The sequence below is a fragment of the Dermochelys coriacea genome, chromosome 9 (assembly GCF_009764565.3).
Source record: "Dermochelys coriacea isolate rDerCor1 chromosome 9, rDerCor1.pri.v4, whole genome shotgun sequence".
NCBI classification, from domain to species: domain Eukaryota; kingdom Metazoa; phylum Chordata; order Testudines; family Dermochelyidae; genus Dermochelys; species Dermochelys coriacea.
Genome location: NC_050076.1, coordinates 82706600 through 82728804, shown reverse-complemented (window position 1 = coordinate 82728804; position 22205 = coordinate 82706600). Strand labels below are relative to the sequence as shown.

General features: G+C 43.1%; 1 protein-coding gene across 3 annotated transcripts in view; it reads right to left on the bottom strand.

Annotated features, from left to right (window-relative positions):
- Positions 1-22205, bottom strand: part of LOC119861605 (vascular endothelial growth factor receptor kdr-like) — a 189393-nt gene that overhangs the window by 92041 nt on the left and 75147 nt on the right. For all 3 annotated transcript variants that reach the window (XM_043492084.1, XM_038416926.2, XM_043492085.1), the window contains 6 exons: positions 16324-16451; positions 10717-10879; positions 8868-9004; positions 6924-7104; positions 5625-5742; positions 2710-2885 (listed from right to left, as the gene is read on the bottom strand). In XM_043492084.1, the coding sequence (XP_043348019.1) occupies positions 2710-2885; positions 5625-5742; positions 6924-7104; positions 8868-9004; positions 10717-10879; positions 16324-16451 (903 nt within the window). The remainder of the gene's footprint in view (positions 1-2709; positions 2886-5624; positions 5743-6923; positions 7105-8867; positions 9005-10716; positions 10880-16323; positions 16452-22205) is intronic.

The following is a 22205-nucleotide window of genomic DNA, read 5'->3' as shown; positions in this document are numbered from 1 at the left end:
CTGCTCTTTACCAATCAGCAATATTCCTGGAGCTTTTGGACTTGCTGTATCATGATTAATGGCATTTTTTCACTGCAGTAATTATTCCTGATTAATGCCTTCTGTTATGTTGATCTCTGACAAAGGCTAAAAATGCACATAAGGCTCTCTCTCTCTCTGACTCTCTCTCTCTCTCTCTCTCTCTCTGTGTGTGTGTGTGTGTGTGTGTGTGTGTGTGTATATATATATACATATATACAGTGTACTTGTGCATAACACACAAAGATGAAAATATGTGTAAAACAGCTAATAGCCATAGATGGCTGTATCCTGCAATAACATCTTTTGCTGGCTACCCATGAGCAGTCGTGCACACAGACTTTTGTTTGTATAAATGTTGGGGGAATGACTGTTCTTCATCTGAACACCCTTTTCCGCATGCAAGCAAGGAGACAGGCAGAGGCAAGAGTATTCATTGTTCTTTATGCAAACTTTTCCAGTTTAAAATGTATCATCCAGCCAGGCAGGAGAAACCATACCATGTGACCAAGATGACCAGTCAGACATGAAGAGTAACCAATGTAGCACACACTCAGAATGAATACTGCAAGAATAACCGCTAAGCTGAAAATTATCCAGTCACACTACTCTACCAACAAATAGAATGGCAGCAACTGGGATCAACTCACGAACGATATGTTCCAAATAACCATTCAGTAGAGGAAGAATAAAAATTACAGAAATCAGACTGGAAAAGACCTACCAAGACATCTACTTCATCCCTTTGCTAGTGCAGGATTGTTCTCTACCATATATATTTTAGTGAAGGATTGGAATAGAGTAGGCTACATATTTTTGGGGACCAAGACTTATGGTGAAATTGTGGCCCCACTGAATACAATGGGAGTTTTGCCAGGATTTTATCCTTAGTGTCTTTTTATTCCTTTCCCTACTTATCAGGCAATACTCCTGTGTGAAAGGTGAAATAAGAAATGCACAATGGCTGGAAGTTGTGGGGCGTAGCAGCGCACATGCCACACAATAGTGGAATATTTTTTGGCGTAGAGAGAATAAAGGGAAGGGGGAAAAGCATTCACTATTGAAAAGAAAACAAACCAGCCTCAGTAACTTTTTCTTTGTTACAGCCTGACTGAAACTCAGGAAGCACAAAAGAAAGCCGAGCTAACTTTCACTAAACTCCTATTCTCCTTCGTGATTCAGTCTCTCTCTTCCACCAAGCTAAATGGCATAGAAGTGAGGTGGCAAGGCAGTGGATGCACAGTGGGATAACATGGCCCCTTTTTTCCACCTCCCAAGAGATGGAGATTAATAAATGTGATTCATGTATTTATCTCTCTGTCTGTCTCAAAACCCCCGTCAATGCAAATAGCTTGCTTCCGCTTTCCGGGGACTCTCTTGAAAATGAATCTGTCTCTCAAATGTTCCAGCTAAATAAAGGACAATAAAGAAAATACAGACTTGTAAAATATTTCTAGAGAAGGATGATTAATAGACATCTGAGACAGAGGAGCTCTGCTAGTTCCTCTGCTCCTAACAATGTGGGCCTTTTCTGCTCCTTACAGGCTGTTCTCCACTGCTTTGTACAGGCTAGTTTGCAATATCCCAAGGGATGGAGCTTCTGGTACTTCTCTTGGGAAACTAGTCCCAGGCTAATAGAATTCACTTTTTAGGAATTTCCCTCTCCCCAATATTAAGCCTAAATTTTCCTTTGCTCACTTTCAAACTATTGCTTTTCTCTACATAGTGCCACAGTAGTGATCACAGAGAGAGTGAAAAGATCCTGCACTCTCTGTGCCTTAGATGTAATGGTTCATTGGCAAGTAATCGGCTTTATGTGACCCAGGCTTAACTCGACACATCTTACTTGTCACCTCGACATTCTGGCATGTATGTTAATTGCGTTAAGCATAGATAGCCATGGAGTGACGTGGAGCATGTCTTGAGTGTGTCCAGTACAGGGTGACCATCTATGGCCAGACACTCTGCAATGTGAATTCTCTGTAGGGTGAAGATCCACAACCAAAGACCATAATATATGGTGACCATCCATTATCTGACACTCTGTAATGTGTGTTACATAGCAGCCTGTGATGGTGATACAAGATACATTTTAATACAAGACGACCAGGCACTGTGTATTATTTGTTACATATATGTTTTTCTAGAGTGAACAGAGCAATCTGGAATGTCAGGCCCCATTCTAAAAGTGCATCCTACTGTCTCAGGGCAATGTAGACTGGAACCTATTGGCATTCCCTTTTAGATTTAATTGGTTCTTGAATGAACTGCTGCTGTCCATGCATGCACTGATCAGTACCTCATAAAACTACGAAGTTTATGTGGGATGTGTTCTCCACTCCCACATACTTCAAGGTAATCCCTGGGAAAACCCTTCAAGAGCACAAAATCATCTTTAGAGGGGACTCACAGGCCTGGAATTCAGTGATGCTTTTGCAACAGGGCAACCCTCACCTTCTCACCTCTGAGGAATTCTCATCAGTCCTTATCCAGCAGTACTGCTTTGCCCCAGTCTGATCTCTGAAAACCCTGGGCAGCCTATGTTGGTGCTCTCTGAGTCTAACATCATATCAATTAAATAGAGAAATGTCAAAGGCTGCTCAATGTTCCCGCTTGGCCTGGCGAGCAAAATGGCATCATGAGTGAAATGAGAGATAGCAACAGAATTATTTGAAAACATCAGGTGCTTACCTGTCACTACCAGCTGGATGGTGAGGTTCTCATGTAGGCCATGTTTAGTGTTGCTCAGGACTATGGTGTAGTTCCCAGCATGCTCTGGTCTCAAATCCCTTATGCCCAGCTTGTACTTCATTGAATCTGGTACATAGCAACTGTGTTTCTCCTTGATTAGCTTGCCATCTTTATACCTGTTTTGAAGAGCGAGGGAAGTTCAAACGCAGACTGTCAGCACTGTATGCAGGCAAGCCCTAGTACACAGCAGAGGGGCTGGCCATTATCCAAATTCAGATTTAACTAGGTACATTGTTATTACTGTCCTATGGGAATATCTGTAGGGAATCCCACTCTGCCATCAGTGCTTGCACTGAATAAAACAACAACGTACATGCACTCCCCTTACCCATCCTTACATTGGCTTCTTTGTTTTCCATATTTTAGCCAGCAACAGTGAAAGGAGATGATCAGAAGGTTGCCCATTCAAGGACTCTCTGTGATGAAAGTAACTGGCCTCTGTATTGAGAGCACCACTTGAAAACACAAATCCTGGGCCACATACTCAAAACTGTGTGTCCAACATTGCACAAGCAAGTTTCTAGGTGCTTTAAACTGAGATGGACACATGCCAACAACATCTGCATGTGCAAATTGGGTAGACAACTAACCCTCTGATGAGCATAACAAATATGCAGTGCAAGTGTTGCAATATGCACAGCAAATTGTGGATTTGCAAAAGCTTGGGCCACCAGTTTTGGAGTAAGCGAATTAAGGGAACAGATTATAATTAACTGTTGTTATTATTATTACTCATGTTGCAGTGAGTTGTGCATGGCCCTTTACAGCACTGGAAACATCCAAAGTATATGCCACAGGAGCTTACAATCAATTTAAAGGTGACTGAGGCCACTTTGAAAATTTGGCTGTGTACATGCAGGGGACGTGTTTTTATTCTGTTTGGACAAATATTCTGAACATCTCTGTTTCCTCCCAGGGAGCATTTGTGATCTTGAACCTTCATCAACAAAGAGTGGGGTAGAAGAATCTGAATAAGGTTCCTCTAGTTCATAGATAAAACCACCTGCAAGTAGCAGGTGATGTTGTTTGGATGCTTTTGGACTTCAAATATTTGATGGGCAAGACACTACAACCCACAAGTCAGGCTGATGAACTTCTCAGGGACTCCAGCTGGAGAAATGTGACTGTGTTCAGTCTGAGAGTTTTGAAAGTCTCCTGGACAGTAACTTAAACAACTGCACTAAAGAGGACTCCAATATCAACATCTCACTGCTGCAGCATAGAACACACAGGGCAGACAATGTTGGTGGTCTCAGACTACTCCCAAATATGGCAATTTCCTTTCTCAACCTCTGCATGAAGTGTGACCATTGCTGTAGAAAGAAAAGGGGAAAGTCCTCCTTCATCCCATAAAATATCCCCAGCTCTTTAAAAAACACCCCCAGCAACAGCTGGCTAATTTCTCTTATGATTTGAATTGAACCTCATGGAATTTCATACAATTTTACTATTTAAAAACAAAACAAAACCCCAAACAGTACCTACTCCCACTGCTGTCTGCCAATCCTGCCACTGAGTCACTTGGATTCAGTACTCCTTGTTGGCCAACAAAAAGTGCATTGTGGAGGTGCCAACTCACCACAGCATTATGGCAAGGTATGCTGAGTGTGGCAGAGGGCTTTAACAGATCTGAGCATGCTTTTGAGCAGCTGTCTGGTTTCTAGGCAATGGAGTAGGGGATAGAATGCTGGTAGTCTTGGCCAACATTTCCCCTCGCCATAAAAAGAGGCAGAGAGGAAGGGGAGAGAGAGGGGAGAAAGAAGTCAAAGAGGAGATGGTGGAAGTTAGTGCCTCCTATGGTTGTTGAAGGGCTGCATCTTGTATTAAATAGTGATGTGGCCCATAGGATTTTGGCATGATTCCCCTTTGTTTGCTCTGTGTGTGTGTGTGTGTGTGTGTGTACGGGTGTGATGGATACCACACTCTTGGCATTGGTGGATTGAGGAGAGACATGGTGGAGTTCTGTGGATCCATCAGATGATATTGCTTGAGCCACTTAATTGAATACAAAGGGGGAACAAAGGCCATAATTAAGTTCATCTATTGCATCACTGGCCATAAAGAACTTTCCTTCATTGACAGAGGAAGGTCTAATAGGTCTTTTGCCTTTCCAGCATCTATGATTTCATGAAGCAGTCTAGAAACATTTGAGCTCTATTCTATTTTGGGATGATTCTGCGGATAGATCAGTATTTCCTGCATGCCCCTTGCTTCATTATTTATTTATTTATTACTGCCTAAAAAACAGGATCCTCAGAGATCATCTGTCTGACTCCCCACCTGCAGCCAAAGTCCTAACCCTTTGCAGCTGGCAGCTGCAGAAAGTATTCCCACATGGATTAGGACTTCAGATGGGAAAGCAGTGGCAGGAGCAGATAGATCCACTTTCAGGAGAATGCCCTTAGTCGTAAATGAAGAGGCAGATGTTGTCATGCAGAGAATGTTTCTCACAGCTTTCCGGGAGGCACTGGCTCCTTTTAAGATCAGCTCTGCTAATGTAACACTGACAATGCTCTCTTGTGCTTTTCCCTCTGAGGTTCTCAGTGTGTTATGGGCACATGACTGAGCAGATCCTCGCATTTCTGCTATGGGGTAGGGATGTATCGTTATCCCCAGGCTGTCAGTGCCGAAACTGAGGGGTGAAGCGACTTGCCCAAGATCATATCACACAATGAGTCTGTAGCAGTGCTGACAATAGAGCCCAGATTTCATTGTTTCCTAGACCAGCAATTTAGTCACAAGGCCACCCCTCTACATTGTCTGCCATGTCTGAAAAAAGTGGCAGGTATATCTTTTCTTATCCCTTTCAGAAGATCACATTTTCCTGATCTGCACAAAAGGCTGATGATGCTCACCAGGTAACACTGGGGCGGGGAAAGGCATCCACCTTCACAGCTAGTTTCAGTAACTTGTGTCCTGCTACCCCCTCGTAGTAGGGTCCTTTCTTATAGGAAACTCTCAGGAAAGCTTTGTCTAAAATAAATATTTTAAAAAAAGTCACACAATGGCAGATTCTTGTCAGGCTATAAATACCCACAGCCCTAAATACAATATGCTCTGGAATGGATTTCAGCATGACAGATCAGGAGAAGCTACAGACAATCGAATGGAATGACAAGCTGCCAGTAAGCTTCAGCCATAGCTGTATCTGTTCTGTACACATGTACCAGAACTAGAGACAGGCTCTCGCTGCACATTTTGGTTCTAGTGGCAGCGGTGGCCATTTAAAAAGCAACCACTGCCAACAGCTACTACACAGTGGTATCTGATGATAACCCACGTTACCCATGGAACAGGAAATATTTGCAATAACTGGGGTGTCCCTTGGCAAAAATTGATTTTTTTACCTCAAAGGGCCAGATTTTCAAGGGCAGAGCACCCACAATGGGGGCCAGACTTTCAGAGGTGCTCAGCACCCAATTTGCTGAGCTCTTTTGAAATTCTGGTCCTGCTGGGGAAGCTGGACCCCTTTGAAAATTCTGGCCTACCCATACACAGAGCCCATGTGACCCCTGTGATACAAGTGACTCATGACTCAATAGGTGAATTCCAGTACATCCCATTTTCAGAAGTTTACTACCTTTTCAAAAACATTTAAGAGGATAAAAACAGCTAAACCTGAACAAATTAATGTGCCTCTACTGTCCCGTATCCTGTCGCTAACAAAGACCAGTACTTTGTGTTTAAGCAGAAGATATAACCTTCCCATAACACTATAATATATTTTGTTTAAAACATTTTTTCCTGACCCCATCTGATGATCAGTTTATATCACGGTGGGCAACTTGCGGCCTGTCAGGCTAATCCGCTGGCAGGCCGCCAGACCGTTTGTTTACATTTGCACGGCTGCTTCCCACAGCTCCCATTGGTTGGGAACAGTGAACCGCGGCCACTGGGAGCTGCGGGTGGCCGTGCAAATGTAAACAAACTGTCTGGTGGCCTGCAAGCGGATTACTCTGGTGGGCAACGTGCAGCCCACGGGCTGCAGGTTGCCCACCACTGGTTTATGTCCTAAAGCCTGAGGATTGATAGGCCACTCTTGTGACTGTATCCTGGCTGGTGTCATTGCTAATGGACACCTACATAATAAATATGTCCATCTCCTTAACAGTCCTGCTTCCCAAACACTATTCTGATTTAGATATGGAACTTACTGTATACTGTGATTGTAATATTGGCCTTCAGTCCCATTACATTGGTCTCCAGTCCTGTTACGTTGATTACTCTGCATATGTACAAGCCACTGTCTTCCATGGTAATGTTCTGGATGGTCAGATTACTGAAGCCTTTATACACTGGCTGACTTTTGTTCAAAAATGGTATTGGCTTATGATCCTGGGTGACAGAAGAAAGAGAAAAAGAAAAGGGTCAACTTTTTGCTTATTCTGTTTCAAATACTCTTCAGTTAAGAGACATAAACTCCAAAGACCTAGGCTGAAACATTTACACTTTCCCCCCAGAGATTAGGTTACTAATAAGACACAAGAAAACACAGCAGACAGACCTTTTCAGGGAGCTTTTAATGTCCATAGACCTACAAACTAATGAAATCAAGTAGCTCTTCATTATTACCATGCAAGTGGGTAAATTAGTGGACATACCACAAGAACAGAACCAATCAGGGGCTAATATCCTGACCCTGTTGAAATCAATGGCAAAACTCCCATTGACTTCTGTGGGGCCAGGGTTTCATCCGTGTTATTTTGAGACTCCCAGGTGTATTGTACATTTAATTCTTGGTCAGTATCAGTCTGTCTGGGGAAGAAAAAAAATAATACCTTAAATAGTAAAGGATCTATTTAGTAACCACATCCCAATGGAAAAGCCCTTTAGAACATGATTCAGAATTGTAAATTTCAATAGAAATTTTGACCCTATAAAATTTAATAGGGTATATTGTATACCACCTACATAGAACTGGAGCAGATGGTTCAAAGAAAGACAATAGAAAGAAGATCAACTTCTATTTCATTCTACAGATTTCAAAGAGAAAATTCTGTAGAACCACACTGGTTTCATCCTGATAAAATTCTACAGGTATTTCCCACCCAGGCTGTAGTTTTTGTTATTTTTCTTTTCTTGTCTTTTTTTTTTAAATCTTTCACGAGTTTTGCCAAGAACCTTTTGAGGGGTCCCAAGTCATTAGATAACATGGAACATTCTTGTCTTCTGTACAAGGCTGCAGAAGCCCAGAAATCATCAAATTTAAGGGTTTGCACAGGACAGAAATGGAATATTTTTTAAATTGTATTGAACTGGGACACTGATCTTTGGGCTCTTTCTCCACAAGGAGAACTTTTAGAATTGCTGCTTCTTAGAAATATGTATTTACCCTAATTTTAAGAGCTGTTAGTTTTAGGGCTTAATCCACATGCTGCTGCCAGTGACTTAAATGAGAATGCAGGGCGCTCAGCAGCTAGCAAGACGAGAGGTTTAATTAGGGATGAACCAACCCTGAACAAGACTTGATACTATGTGGGCTCCACTTCTGTGATTCCCAAGAGGGTGTTGAAGGGGCTTAGCAACTTGCAGGAAGTGCTCAGCTGTGAGGGATCAAACTCCAAATGACCCCCCTGCCCTACACTCCACTAGCAGAGCCTGAATCCTCACTTAGAACTTGAACCAAATTTTTAGTGAGGCTTGAGAAAGGCCATTTTGTTTTTGATTAATTTTTACACAGTGCACAAATGCCTAGATTTATGGATAGCTGGATGGTCAGACAGACAGTATGCCACATCTGTGGCTGCTCGATTCCCCATTGTCAGCGAGGATCATACGGCAGGATGAAGTGACATGGGAAAGGTTATTCTTTCCCTGCAGAACCAAAAATGCCTGGTGATGTTTCAAAAATCCAGTTAGGAGATTTACAGCCCAATTTTTCCAGAGCAAGAGGCTCAGAGAGATCCCATAAGCATCCTGAGTTTTCAGCTCATCAGAACTGAAAAGACAGTCATGTGGGCCTCTCCCATTGCTTGTCTTAAGAACGACAAATGAAAGCAAAATTAGGACTTACTAAACCATAAGGACAGAACTTTCATTTCCATACAGTTGACTACCCTGATGCAACCAGAGACAGCCTTAAATTGTCAGCTACTCACTCTCCCCCCAGGGCACTGCCATTCAAATTCAATCCGTCCATTGAAAAAGGTCTCTGCACTGCATTCCAGGCTGAGAGTATCTCCAACCAGCAGCTTTCTGGGGTTTGCTTTCAGAGCCAGGTTCTTTATTCTGCCCTCTGAAATGAAAGGAACAAAGGTAAGACTTCCCCACAATCTACTTCAGCTGAATTTAAGAGGAGACCCAAATTTCAAATCCTTCCTCAAGATCTTGCTCCTCCTATGAGGATGGCAGGACATTAGCCTGCTAATGACCTCTGTGGGAGCTGCTGGGCACTCAGGCACTTTTGAAAATGAGGTCACTGATGTAGGGACCTTAATCTCATTGGTCTATTGTCTGGGTTATGCAGGAGGCCGGACAGGATGATCGGAGTATGTGCCCTTCTGGACGTAAAATCTTCTTTACTCCTGCATTCGGGGCTCCAGCCCTTGATCATTGGCCACATAATCACACTGATAACGTCCTTGTCTGTCCTTTCTTAGTCCCTGCCTAGGCTGCAATTTTCAAAAATGACTAGTGCTGTTGAGCGCCTCAGTTTGGGGATACTAGAAAGGGGCCTGATTTCCACAAAGTGCTGAGCACCCGCCCTCTGAAAACCAGCTGCCCTTCACACCGGGCACTCCTAAGTCCCTACTCAATTGTTAAAATCTTGGTCTAAACACCTTAGGGTAGGGATCATGTCCTTTTATCGACGGTGTGAAGTATCTAGCACACTCTTGAGATCAGTAAAATAGTAAGGCTACTACCTAGTTCTTACATGGCACTTTGCAAAGGCAGTCAGTACCATTATCATCCCCATTTTATAGTTGGGGAAACTGAGGTACAGAGATGGCAAGTGACTTGCGCACAGTCACACAGCAGGCCACTGGCAGAGCAGGGAATAGAACTCCTGAGTCCAGTCTAGTGCACCATCCACTAGGTTAGGGTGCTTCCCTATTACAGGGAATGGGGTGGATCCTATATTGGCCCTTAAGAGGTGGGCCCAATGACCTTCTTTGATTTTGTGACATATGTAGCAAATAATTACTCTAAGCACTGAAAAAAGAGCTATCCAGAACCTCCATTTGGCTGCCATACAAATTTCCTTGCCTGTTGTTTTAAGCTAAATGCTAGTTGTCGAGAGGGTACCATGACCTAGTGGAAATGAAGTCACAGCGAACCCTGCCTAGTAAAATTTAAAATTTATGAGGAGGTGAAGAAAATATACACAAAACAAGGAGCACATTATTAGAAATGGGCTCAAACAAAGCCTCAGTCCCAAACACCTCAGTGTTCAAAATCCAGAGTTGAGTTCTGCAGCTGGAGCCCATCTCGAAACACAATGGAGAGGTTGTGGTAAAGTGCCAAGAGAAACCAAACAAAAACCGTGAGGTTTGCAAATGAGCATTTACATGAGATTTTATATCATGATCTTGTAAGTTCCACAAATACCAGAAATAGGCAGACAAGGCCACTGCTTGGATTTGCAAATCCCAAAGCAGTGGTTATTTGAATGTAGGTTCCACTTTATCCAAATCAACAAAGCTTTGGTGGGATTTGAGGAAAATATTTCAGTTCTGTCCCATCTCTAAACTGGGCAATTTTTCAAAACCAGGGGTGGATCAGATCCAAGTTCTATTGATCTGAACCACCAAAGCTCAAAGCGGAAGGTGGGTGTGCATAAAATGTTCCAGTTTTGACTCGTCTCTAATACATACTAGCTATAAACCCCAAGAATTATCTTGGAACTAGGCTAACCAAGGAATAATAACCACAAGGCTTAGCTAAGCACTAGAATTGTTTCTGTTCCATTGAGTAGCAGTTACTGCTCAGCACATAGGGGTCACTCACCCACTTTCTGTGGCATGTAGTAGGATGAGGACTCAGTTCCGTTTACTTTGGTTGTACACTTGAGTATGCCTTTGAAGAAGTGGAAAGGAGGAAAGGGGATGACAAATCCTCTCTTGGGGTCCCACACCATCCTCCAGTAGCTGAACTCTGAAGAAGAAGGAGCCTGAAAAAGAAGAGGCAGATGGAGACTGCTGAGATTCTCTCCTTGCTCACACAGCAGAGAAAGAAGTAGCCATATCTCCTCTTCTTTGGAGACAAGATACATACTTAATCCATTCAGAATCAATGGTGCAATCTCAAGAAGTACAAACAAGTAAGCCCCTCAGGCAGGAATGATAGCCTTGTGTTTAAGGAACAGAGCTGGGTTCTATTCTGGGCTCCTACAAACTTCATGTGATCTTGGGCAAATAACAGGTTAATCTGTTAGAGCCTCACTTTCCCCATCTGTATAATGAGGATAATAATACCAACCTTGTAGGGAGACTTGGGGTTACATTTTCTAAAGTGACTCAGGCACTTTCGAGCTAACCATAAAAACCTGATGGGAAGTAGGCAGTTTTAGAGATGAGTATACTAGAGTCTAACCAGACCTATACCAACCATTGGAGGTTGAATGTTATCAAAGATTTTGTTCCACTTAAATGAGACTCAGGACCGAGGAGATGAGATTGCCTACAATCGCATGTGGCCCATCTGTGACTGCGAATAGCAAAAATCTGCAACGGCTGGAGATGGGGCACTAGATGGGGAGGGCTCTGTATTACTACAGAGAATTCTTTTCCAGGTGTCTGGCTGGTGGGTCTTGCCCACATGCTCAGCATTCAACTGATCACCATATTTAGGGTTGGGAAGGATTTTCCCCCAGGTCAGATTGGCAGAGACCTGAGGGTTTTCACCTTCTTCTGCAGCATGGGACACAGGGTACTTGCTGGTTTAAACTAGAGTAAATGGTGGATTCTCTATAAGTTGAAGTCTTCAGATCATGATTTGAGGATTTCAGTAACTCAGCCAGAGGTTAGGGGTCTGTGACAGGAGTGTGTGAGTGAGGTTCTGTGGCTTGCAAGGTGCAGGAGGTCAGACTAGATGATCATGATGGTTCCTTCTGGCCTTAGAATTTAAGAAAATATTAATTAAAAATAAAGAAAATCTAATGAATACTGTACACAAATACAGTATATGTACTAAAAAAGAAAAGGAGTACTTGTGCATCTGATGAAGTGAGCTGTAGCTCACGAAAGCTTATGCTCAAATAAATTTGTTAGTCTCTAAGGTGCCACAAGTACTCCTTTTCTTTTTGCGAATACAGACTAACACGGCTGCTACTCTGAAATCTGAGTATATATACTATATATGTAGATTTTGTATGCAATACAGCATCCATTTGAGCCAGACTAGCCATTTTTAGGTGGGGGATGATTAGTATTTTATTGATAACATGCAGTACAGATTCCCCATTAACTAAAAAACCTTGTGATTTTTTAAAAATCGGCCTTGAAAAATTCTGGATTTAAATTGTAGAAAAAATTAGGTTTGGAAGATCAAACACTAATAGTGAGGTGGGTGGGTGGGTGGAATGACTGCCACTCACTGAGGTTCACCCATCCCTGTCCATTTTACAGCTGGGCAAATGGAGGCACAGGATGGCTAAAGGAGTTATTCAATATCGCACAGTGAGTCTCTGACAGAACCGGGAACAGATACCAGGAGTCCAGACCCCTAATCTCCAGCTCTAGCCGCTGGACCACATATCAAATGCTAAATCCATCTCCACCTTTGAGAGCAGAGACTGTTCAGAAGTGGTGACTGGAAAGGAAGTAACTTTAGATGACAATATAACACAGGCTTGGGATGACCTCAGAGCACCTGCAGTTATCACATAATAACTAACAATGTGCCTACCGCCCAGAGAAAAGAAATGTGTTAGTGTTTATAATGTGCCTTTCAAAACTAAATCAAGAGGAGAGTTTCACCAAGGAAGTTTTGGATTTTCATGAGCCTGCACAACAAGTGGGAACATCACTCGTGACATAACTAGTCCTGCTATTGTTCTCATGACTGTGCTGCACTTAGTTTAATTTTCTGTACCTAACAAGGAATGATTTGGGGTGGTGTGAATGACAGGTGCAATTTAAATAGTGTTTGGGAGAAATAATCCGGCTTGGAATGAATTCCAGCTCCGAACGTTGGGAGCTGTTACTCATAATATTGGAGGTGAAATTATGACACTGATTGGCCTGACATCACGTTAGTTCACTTACTTTTCATATTCACCATGGTGTGGAACAAAGTCAAATGAGTTGTTACTGCACGGTAGCAATTAGGAGACAGAGGTTGGATAAGACAGGTCGTCCCTTGTAGAACAATAGAGCACTAGGAATTATGGATTTCAGATCTCGATCTGAACTTCCTTAAAGTGATTTAAGATTTGCTGTACGGATTCAGGACTTTTATAGAGCTAGAACTAAGACCTGAATTTTGGATTAGATCTTGACTTCCACAGAAGTCAGGGGTTCAGAGCTTGTTCAAATCCAGTCTAGATATATAGTGATGGTTCGTTGCGCAGTTGCCTTCTCGGTGTGCAGGTGCCCATCAGACAAATAGCACTCTCAAAACTAGCACTTAATTGATACCTTTCTTGGCAGTTTCAACAAAGAGGCCAATGACTGGGATGGACTATGGAGCCTGGAATTGCCTCTGAGGGTTTCCTCAAAGTTAATAATGAAGCACATGGGCAGAGCAGTATATGGCAAAATAAAAAAGCCACAGCTTGTGCAGTACCCATTCAGTGGATAAATAGATCGTTCAGAGCTGTCAACTCTTTCACCCAGCATTAAATACATGTTAGAAGCTTAAATTGCAAGTCCAGCCCTGGGATTCTTGTGACTCAGATGAAATGTGGTTAGCTAGGATCTGTTTAGTATTAGCGAACTGCACCCTTTCTCATAAATATTTAGAGGAGAGAGTGCAATCATTTAAAAGTATAATGGTAATCTAAGGAACTTAATTTATGATGGAAAAAGTACATTTGCTACAAGAATAATAAAGTGTAAGCTGAATTTCATGGTTTCAGGGTATGTATACTTGATGGCTAGAAGAAGAGAAGAAAAAAATAACCCCACTGAAGAGACGCCTTACAGCAGTGCACACATATTACATTTCTTCATAAAATATATATTTATCCAAAAAAGAAAAGAAAAAAAGGAGCTGACCCCACATTAAGGTTCTGTTCAGTATTTTTCCTCTGTATTGCCTATTGGAGATTAATTCTGGGAAAGGATGTTCTATATTTGTCTGCTCACTTTATTCCCCCTGCCCTCCAAGCTTCCTCTTTACACAGGAAGCAGCCACTGGGGCTCCACACAGCAGAAGGAATTTCCCCGGCAAGGGAAAACAACGAGTGGGGTTTCCATATAAGGAAGTTTGGGATGGCATGAGAGGCTCCCTAGGTGTAAACACACCTATACAAGTGGGTGCATCCTCTCTGACGGCAATGTCTCCCTCACCCACAGCCACCTTCCTTTTGGGCTATAAATTCCACTCCCACGCCCATCCGCCCGTTAAAGCAGAAAAATCCTTGGATCAGATTCCTTTGCAGTTCACAGGGGAAATGTGCTGAGATTTCATTCATCTCCATTGCCAAATGGGTATCATCAGCTTGTAGCGAAATGAAGGACATTTGCTTGTGTACCGAGAAATGGCTGGTGGAGAGACTGACTCAACACCAGGTGGAGAAAAGATAATGTCTTGTAAACAGGGGATAACCCTTCAAACCCAAGGACTTCAGGGCTTGGTCCAAGCTTATAGGGCTATGTTCATCCCTGGGGTAAGTCCAGTGAAGTCAGCAGAGATACTCCAGGGATAAATTTGGCCCTCTAATGCTTTAATAAGAGGGGACTTTCTCAATGACCCCACTAAGGATGAGGGGAAGGTATAGGCGAGCACTGCTTATTCCAGTCAGGGGAAGGAGCGGGATTCTGAAAGTGGAGGAGGAGGAGATGCACTCAACCCTGTCCCTCCTCACTTTATCCCCTGCCCATTGTACATAAACAGCGACGTCAGTTGGAGTTTGGCCACTGGCTTCAATGGAAGCAGGGGTGGCATGTCAGGCAATCATTTCAGGTGCTGGTTGCTTCCTGGGAGGGGGAGACATACTGCAGTCAAGAAGAGGGGAGAGTGTTCAGCACCTCCCAGGAGGGGCTCACTGTGTCACAGGATTAGGCCCTACATTTTATATGTTTGGCTTGTAAAAAAATGCAGTTAATGCAGCAAAAATATTTTAGCTGCACTTTCCCCAGAGATCAGGCATTTGCACCACCAAACCCACCAGCCCAGTTGGTAGCTACTGGCCACCTTATCAGCACTTCCAGCAGAGATGCAGAAGATTGCATTGGCAGGGAGAATTAGCTTCTTTCCTATGCCAAGAGGAGGACTCTCCAGAACAGGCTGAGGCAGACTGGCAAGGGCAGAGTGAAGGAAATGGCACTGCCACTTCTCATGCTGTGTCTCTTCAAGGGATGGTAAGACAGTTTCCATCTTCAGTCCAACATGCGAATAGAAAGAAGCATGATCTAGTATTTAGAGCACAAAGTAGGGAGCCAGGAGACTGGAGCTCTATTCCTGGCTCTGCCTCTCCATGGACTTCAGCTAACACTTACTGAAGTCAATGAAGACCTTGATTGAGTTCAGTGGGCGAGAATCAGGCTCTATGGCTTTAATCCTTTCATCACCCTCTCTAATAAGCAAAACTGGCTCTGGACTCCTTGGACCAAATGCAGTCCTGGCATAAGCAGGTACAAACTCTAGTGAGGGCAGGGGAAGCTGCGCCAATTTACACCTGAGTTTGGCACTTTGCTGCAAAATGTGAAATAGAACAGACAGGTATAAGAGTGCTGAGCAGGTACCAGGCTATAAAACTGGCTAGCTTTCCGTCTGAAAGACAGAGCCAAATTCTTCACAGAATATTTTATTTTCCAAAATAATTAGCATCTTGTCCTCTGTCTTTGCCAACATATTTAGAAACATCAAGAAATAAGTTGGGGGAAATAATTTGCATAAACTCAGTCTAACACTAACAAAGGCCAAATATGGGGGTCAGTAATAAAGCACTGGAAGAATTAGAAGGATTAAGGTAGATTTTGGAGGCCTTTGCCATTCTTCTAGTCCAGGTGGGCAAACTTTTTGACCTGAGGGCCACATCTGGGTATGGAAATTGTATGGTGGGCCATGAATGCTCACGGTTCCTGGCCAATGGGAGCTGCGGGGGTGGCGCTTGGGGCAGGGGCAGTGTGTGGAGCCCGCTGGCTGCTCCTGCACGTAGGAGCCATAGGGGGGACATGCTGCTGCTTCAGGGAGCCACACGGAGCCACAGCACGTGCAGAGCGGGGCAAGCCCCTGACCCCACTTCCTGTTTGGAGCTCGAGCGCCAGATTAAAACATCTGAAGGGCTGGATGCGGCCCCCGGGCCGTAGTTTGCCCATCCCTGTTCTAGTCCCACTTTGCTTTGCTCTAAAGCTCACCCATCTTCACAAGCTCTTTTTTATAATTGTTTACCTGGCTTTGACTCTCCAGATCTCTAAGGGGTTGGGTTAATCTGAAATTTCCACTTACCTGTTGAAGCTTGGGTTTGATATCTGGTGAGGTGACACGGCAGGGTATGACAACCTCTTCAGTAGTATTCAATACATATATCACTTCGGGATATTCAGAGTGAATCTGAACAAATGGATTCTGGTTGTCTGCAGGAGACAGAACAGAATGGCATTGGTTTGCAAAACTGTCCCTTGGGTATGATTGGCATTGCAACATTGTCATAATAATCTTCTGTTTAGATAGGATCTTATAATGCGCCCACATCACTACATTCCCTCCTTAGGCACATGAGGAGTTACACCTGTTACGGTATTACTTACTCATGGAAAGCAATGTAGTCTAGAGGTTACAGCCAAAGACTAAAAATCAGCACTCCTAGCTTCTAATTCTGTCTCTTACAGATTCGATACGTGACCTTTAACATGTCACTGTACCTCAGTTTTCCAGATCTGCAAAATGAGGGCAAAAATACTGACCTAACTCACAGGAATACTGAGACACTTAATGTTTGAAAAGTGCTTTGAGATCCTTGGATGGAAGGTGTTATCCTAGTCCAAAGTTCAAAGCTGTTTATATTATTATCATCATAAACAGAAAGCTTTGCTGAGGATTGCACTCCTGTATTGACCTAACCATTTATTTGTATCACACTGCTTTTCAAATTCACTTTGTGAATGGAAAAACCCTATTAGCTACAGCTCTGGAAGACTGTGGAATACTCCCCATAGGGAAGTGGTGGAAGCCCTGATGCCAGAGACATCTAAAACCAGACTAGAAGAATCTGTTTTGCACTAGGAAGAGGATGGGTTAGTTGACCTCGCAGATCTGTAGGGCTTCCTTTATATTTGCCATAATGGATCAGACTAGAGCTGACTGAATAGTAAAAATAAAAATGAAATTTGTGACTGTTTTAGCAAATAAAATTGCTGAGTTTGGTGTGCTGTGTTTCATGGGGATTTACTGTTCATTATTTGTAAGTATTCAGATGCGCATCAGGGAGTCATGAAAATGTTTGTGAATCCCTAAAATTTCCTGAAATTTATTACAAATGGTGATTCATCCAAAAATTTGTATTGAAATTAGGATATTGCTTATCCACTGTCTATTATTGTCCTGTTAAAAAGTTTCAGGAACCAATCAGATAGGAGAAACTAAATCATCTGACTTATTTGCCAACCGCGCTTTATGTGAATTGTAAGCTGTTTGGGGCAGAGGACTTTCTGTTATGTGTATGTACATTGCATGCAACATGAGGCCCTATCCTTGGTTGGCACCTCTAAGTGCTACTTTCGCACAAAATAATAACTACCATGTACAATGAATAGTGACTAACTCAAGTGAAGGGTTTGAACAACCCACAGCTCTGAAAGTTATTTTGCCATAGCATTCTGTGAACATTTATGGATAATGAATTTGCCCAGAGGAAATTAAGATCGGTCTTCAAATGAATGCTTAACTACCCTAAAATGGGGCTATATTTGGGATGAATATTATCTGTAAGGACTATTTCACAGGTCACTTTAGTCTGATGTCCTGCCTTTAGCAGTGGCCAAATATCTGATGACAATAAAAATACCCATAGTGCACCTGGCCAGTTGGCCAATGAACTATACAAGGGGAAAATATTCCTTCCTGAGCCACTCAGGTGATTGGTTTCTGTCCTGAACCATGGAATTTGTTTATCTTTATATCTTAGGGTTCTGTTTTCTTCTCCTTATGCACAAAAGACATGAAATGCTTTTATGGAGAGGTAAAAGAGACCACTAATTAGTTTGCAGAAATACAAATGCTATTTGTCTACAACTTGTCCCAGTGCCCCATGGTCCTGTGCCAATACATTAAATAGTCTTGGGCATAACTACCAAATCAAGATGGCAACATTATTTATAAAAGTTTGGTGCCTCTTCCCACCCTCCATCAGAAAGAGGTTTTCCAAAGAACAGGAAAGAGATAGTAGAGTCCTTGGTGTGGTTGTTATTTGACTTTGTATCCACCTGCCACATTCAGTGCTGAGGTTGTGGTATTTTTTCAGGAGGTGTTTTGCTGGACAGTTCCCCGATGTGGACCTGAGCCAGCTGCGGCCATGCTGTGGGTCTTTTATTCCAGTGTAGACATTCCCTGAACGTCTATCATTTCACTGCTGTGAATCTGGTCAGCATATTAGTCATATTTATCAGAATCAGAAGCTCAGTTCTGCTGATGCTTGGTGGTGGTCATTAATGACCATCAGAGTATACAGGGAATGAGATTTGGGTTGCCCTTTCCTTCCAAAAACGCAATACAGGTGACAAAAGAAAACACAGAACTGTCTTGTATTTTCTCACCTGGGTTGGGTTTTCTACCCCATGACTGTGAATTCATTTGGGAATATCACTGTTCACTCCTTGGCTTAAGTGATTGCTCTTTGCTTAAAGAATGTCACTGAAAAACACAAATGCTACCACTGATCTATAGAACTAATCTTCAAATAATAACCAGCTCTTCTCTGCAGCCAGGATTCCTTTCATCTATCAGAGAAAATTCAGCTCTTAAAAATACAAGTGTGTGTGTGCGTGAGAGAGAGGAGGGTTATAAAGGAAAGTGGATTTTTGGAGTTTTTTTGGTAGCTTACTTAGTTCAAGTTTTTTACTTGCTGGACTAGCAGTAGCAAGCCTAGTGATTCCGGAGTACTGTCCAACTTGGTTACCTAGATGCAGAACCAGAGAATGTGCCGATGTGGCTACTTTTGTGTGTACCCGAAAAGGTCAAATGTATATGGACAATGCTTTACAAAAAGCACTTGGGTCACTGTGCAAAGACCAATAACACAGGATCAATGTCCAGGGAGCTACTACAAACAGCTGATCACAAGCTCTTCAAAGCCCTGTCTGTACACTTTCTGAGCAACAGTGAATTTAATGTGAGGGATCAAAATAGGAGGCAAAGAATTCAAGCCAGAATGACATCGCCTCATTTCAAATGATGTCTTTTCATTTCAGCTTCCATTTTCTGGCAATGATGGAACTGATTGCTCCTTCCTTTGTGTTGGTCTATAAGGAAATACATGCTTTGGAGCAGGGGAGAGCCGAAGGAAATATTATGGACGGGATGTTAATTAGAACCAAAATCCTGGATAAAGGAAGTTTTAGGCACACATCTGAATTTTCTGTCTGGCTCTTATCGCTACACTGGGTTGAACCAAACCATTAGCAGAAATTGGGGAAATTTGAAGCCAGATCAGAACTCTGTGGCTAGGGCCTAACTCTAGTATTCATATTGATGGGAGTGTCATCTCCCATGGAATGGCACAGCAATAGGTTGCAGCAATGAGTTTTAAAGGCACATGTCCCATTTTGTCCAGGCTGTTTTCAAAGTGGATCTGCTACATTCATATAGTTAGTCATGTTCTGGGGCATGTGTCCATGCTTAATATCTGCAGTGAGTTTTAATCCTACTTTGTACCTCTGCAATGTCACTCTCTGGCTAATCAGTACTAGCGAGCATCCTGCTTTAAAAGCAGGGACACTCTGAGCAAGTTGTGAAAGTCTTTTCCACCTGTAGGCATGACCTGTCCTTGTATTTAATTATGGTAAAAACAAAAGTCAATGAGTTCATATATATTTGCACCAACAGTAAAACTACATCTGATTTCTAATTGCTTTTTAATGGCAGCCTGTACCTGAATTGCCATTTTATGTACATGTCTAGCTAGTGACTAGGATTAAACTATCCCAGAGCATGAGCTGCAGCCTCACTTGGAATCCAAAATATATTAATTCATTCTCTGCAATGACAATCTGAAATCTAGATGGTGTTTAAAAATGTCTATGGAGTTGAGCAATAGATAAATTGGCAAATACGATTTTTGGGTTATTAGTGACTTGGCTGGGAGAGGGGTTGATGACCTGAGATGGGATAGGCTGTTAATCCCAGTGTGCACTTAATCAGGATAATTATTCTTACTATATTTAGAAATGGGGAAAAAATCAGGGTGTTGATTTTTTTATGTGTGATTGTTTTTCATATGGGACATAGAGTTTTTCTGGAGAATTACTGCCCTGTGCATTAGCCAGATTACTGGAATTCCTATCACAGTGCTTCATTCAATTTATGAAGTCTAAGCAGGAGCCACTCTTCATCACAGCTCTCCTCATCTCACGTTGCAATAGAGTCATAAGGGCCCAATCCTGGAATCTTTACTCATGCTGAAGTCAGTGGACTGCTCCTGGGTAGAAGATGCTAGTATGGATTATGTTGGCAGGATCTGGCTCAGAATACTGAATTTATGGCATAAGATTTATGGCAAGAGACCATAAACACAGGGTTGTGATTTAAGTCTGGCGTTCAGTGGAAAGTGCAGCTGGGAGTGAGGAGGAAAGGCATTACAGCCATAAATTCAGGAACTGATAGCAGAAGGTAGGATGAGTGAGGCTAGGGAGACAATGCTTTGTGCATAAAAGGTCCTCAGTGTACATCTATGAAAATCTCTTTTTAGTGTATGGGGGTGGGAAATCAGATCATGAAGACCTGAAGAATAATTGCATGGTGAGCAACAGAGCAAATCTTCATTCTGTTTCCCATTTCTCTTCTCCTGTGCTGAGTTCTGAGCACAGGCACCGACTTTCCAATATGCTGGGAGGTGCTTGACCACTGGTTCTATCCCAGGCCCCGCCCCCACTCCACCCCTTCCCTAAGGCCCTACCCTTACTCTTCCTTCCCCCATTCCATCCCTGCCCTGCCTCTTCCCGCCCCATTCCACCCGCTCACCTGAGCGCACCGCACCCTCTCTCCTCCCCGCCAGTGCCTCCTGCACGCCGTGAAACAGCTGATCGCGGTGGGCAGGAGGCGTGGGGGGGAGGCAAGGTGGGGAGCTGATCAGGGGGAAAAATGGAGAACCATTTTTTCCCTGCGGGTGCTCCAGCCCCAGAGCACCCACGGAGTCAGCGCCTATGGTTCTGAGCCTTTACTACTGCTCCTCTGGGGAAAAGCTCTGACTATGAAGAAATGCAACCCTGCGGCAAGCAGACTGGAGGGGAGAGACCCCCACACCTGGCATAGAGCTGGAAGCTGGACACTTCACTTTACAGATAAACTAAGCTGGGACAGTTTAGTTTTGTCTACATTGGACTCTTTTACCCAGAGCTAACTGATTGCCAATTACCCTAAGGTGGTTAACATGTTTGTAAAGACTGGTGTGGACACTGCCTTTACAAATATGTTAACTACCTAAGAGTATGTCTTCACTAGCAATATTAAAGCACTGCCACAGCAGCTGTTTAACATGGCTGTGTAGTCGTGGCACAGCGCTGGGAGAGAGCTGGTGCACTGTCTACGCTGCCATGTTACAGCGCTGAAACTTGCAGCGCTTGGGGTGGGGGGGTTCACACCCCTGAGTGAGAAAGTTGCAGCGCTGTAAAGCGGCACAGTGTAGACAAGGCCTCAGTTAACTGGCAATCAATGAACTCCAAGTAAAAAACAAACAAGTTGAATGTAGACATGCCCTTCCTTAAGTAAAGGATGAGTGGCTACTTGCCTTTACTCTGTCCTCAGAGAGGATCTATATTCCAAGCCTATGAGCCAGCTGGTATAAATCAGTGTAGCTCCACTGACACCATTTGAGGATCTGGGGCATGTGTACTGTGGGTATCTTCACAGAACAATAACAGAGATGCCTACACTTCCTCACCCACCCACATCTTGTGAGCAACTGCATGTACAGAAATCAATGGGAGTGGAATGAACTCAGCACCTTCCAAGACTGAGCTGATACAGAAAAAATATTGGAGAATAAATGCGCCGTCTTTTATGTCAAAGGGGTGATATTTTCCCCTGCAGCCAGGAATGGCAATTTCTCCTGAGTTAGGAAGATGATTTGCTCCCTGGATTCTATCCTACAAAAACACCCTTCCATCCTATAGGAT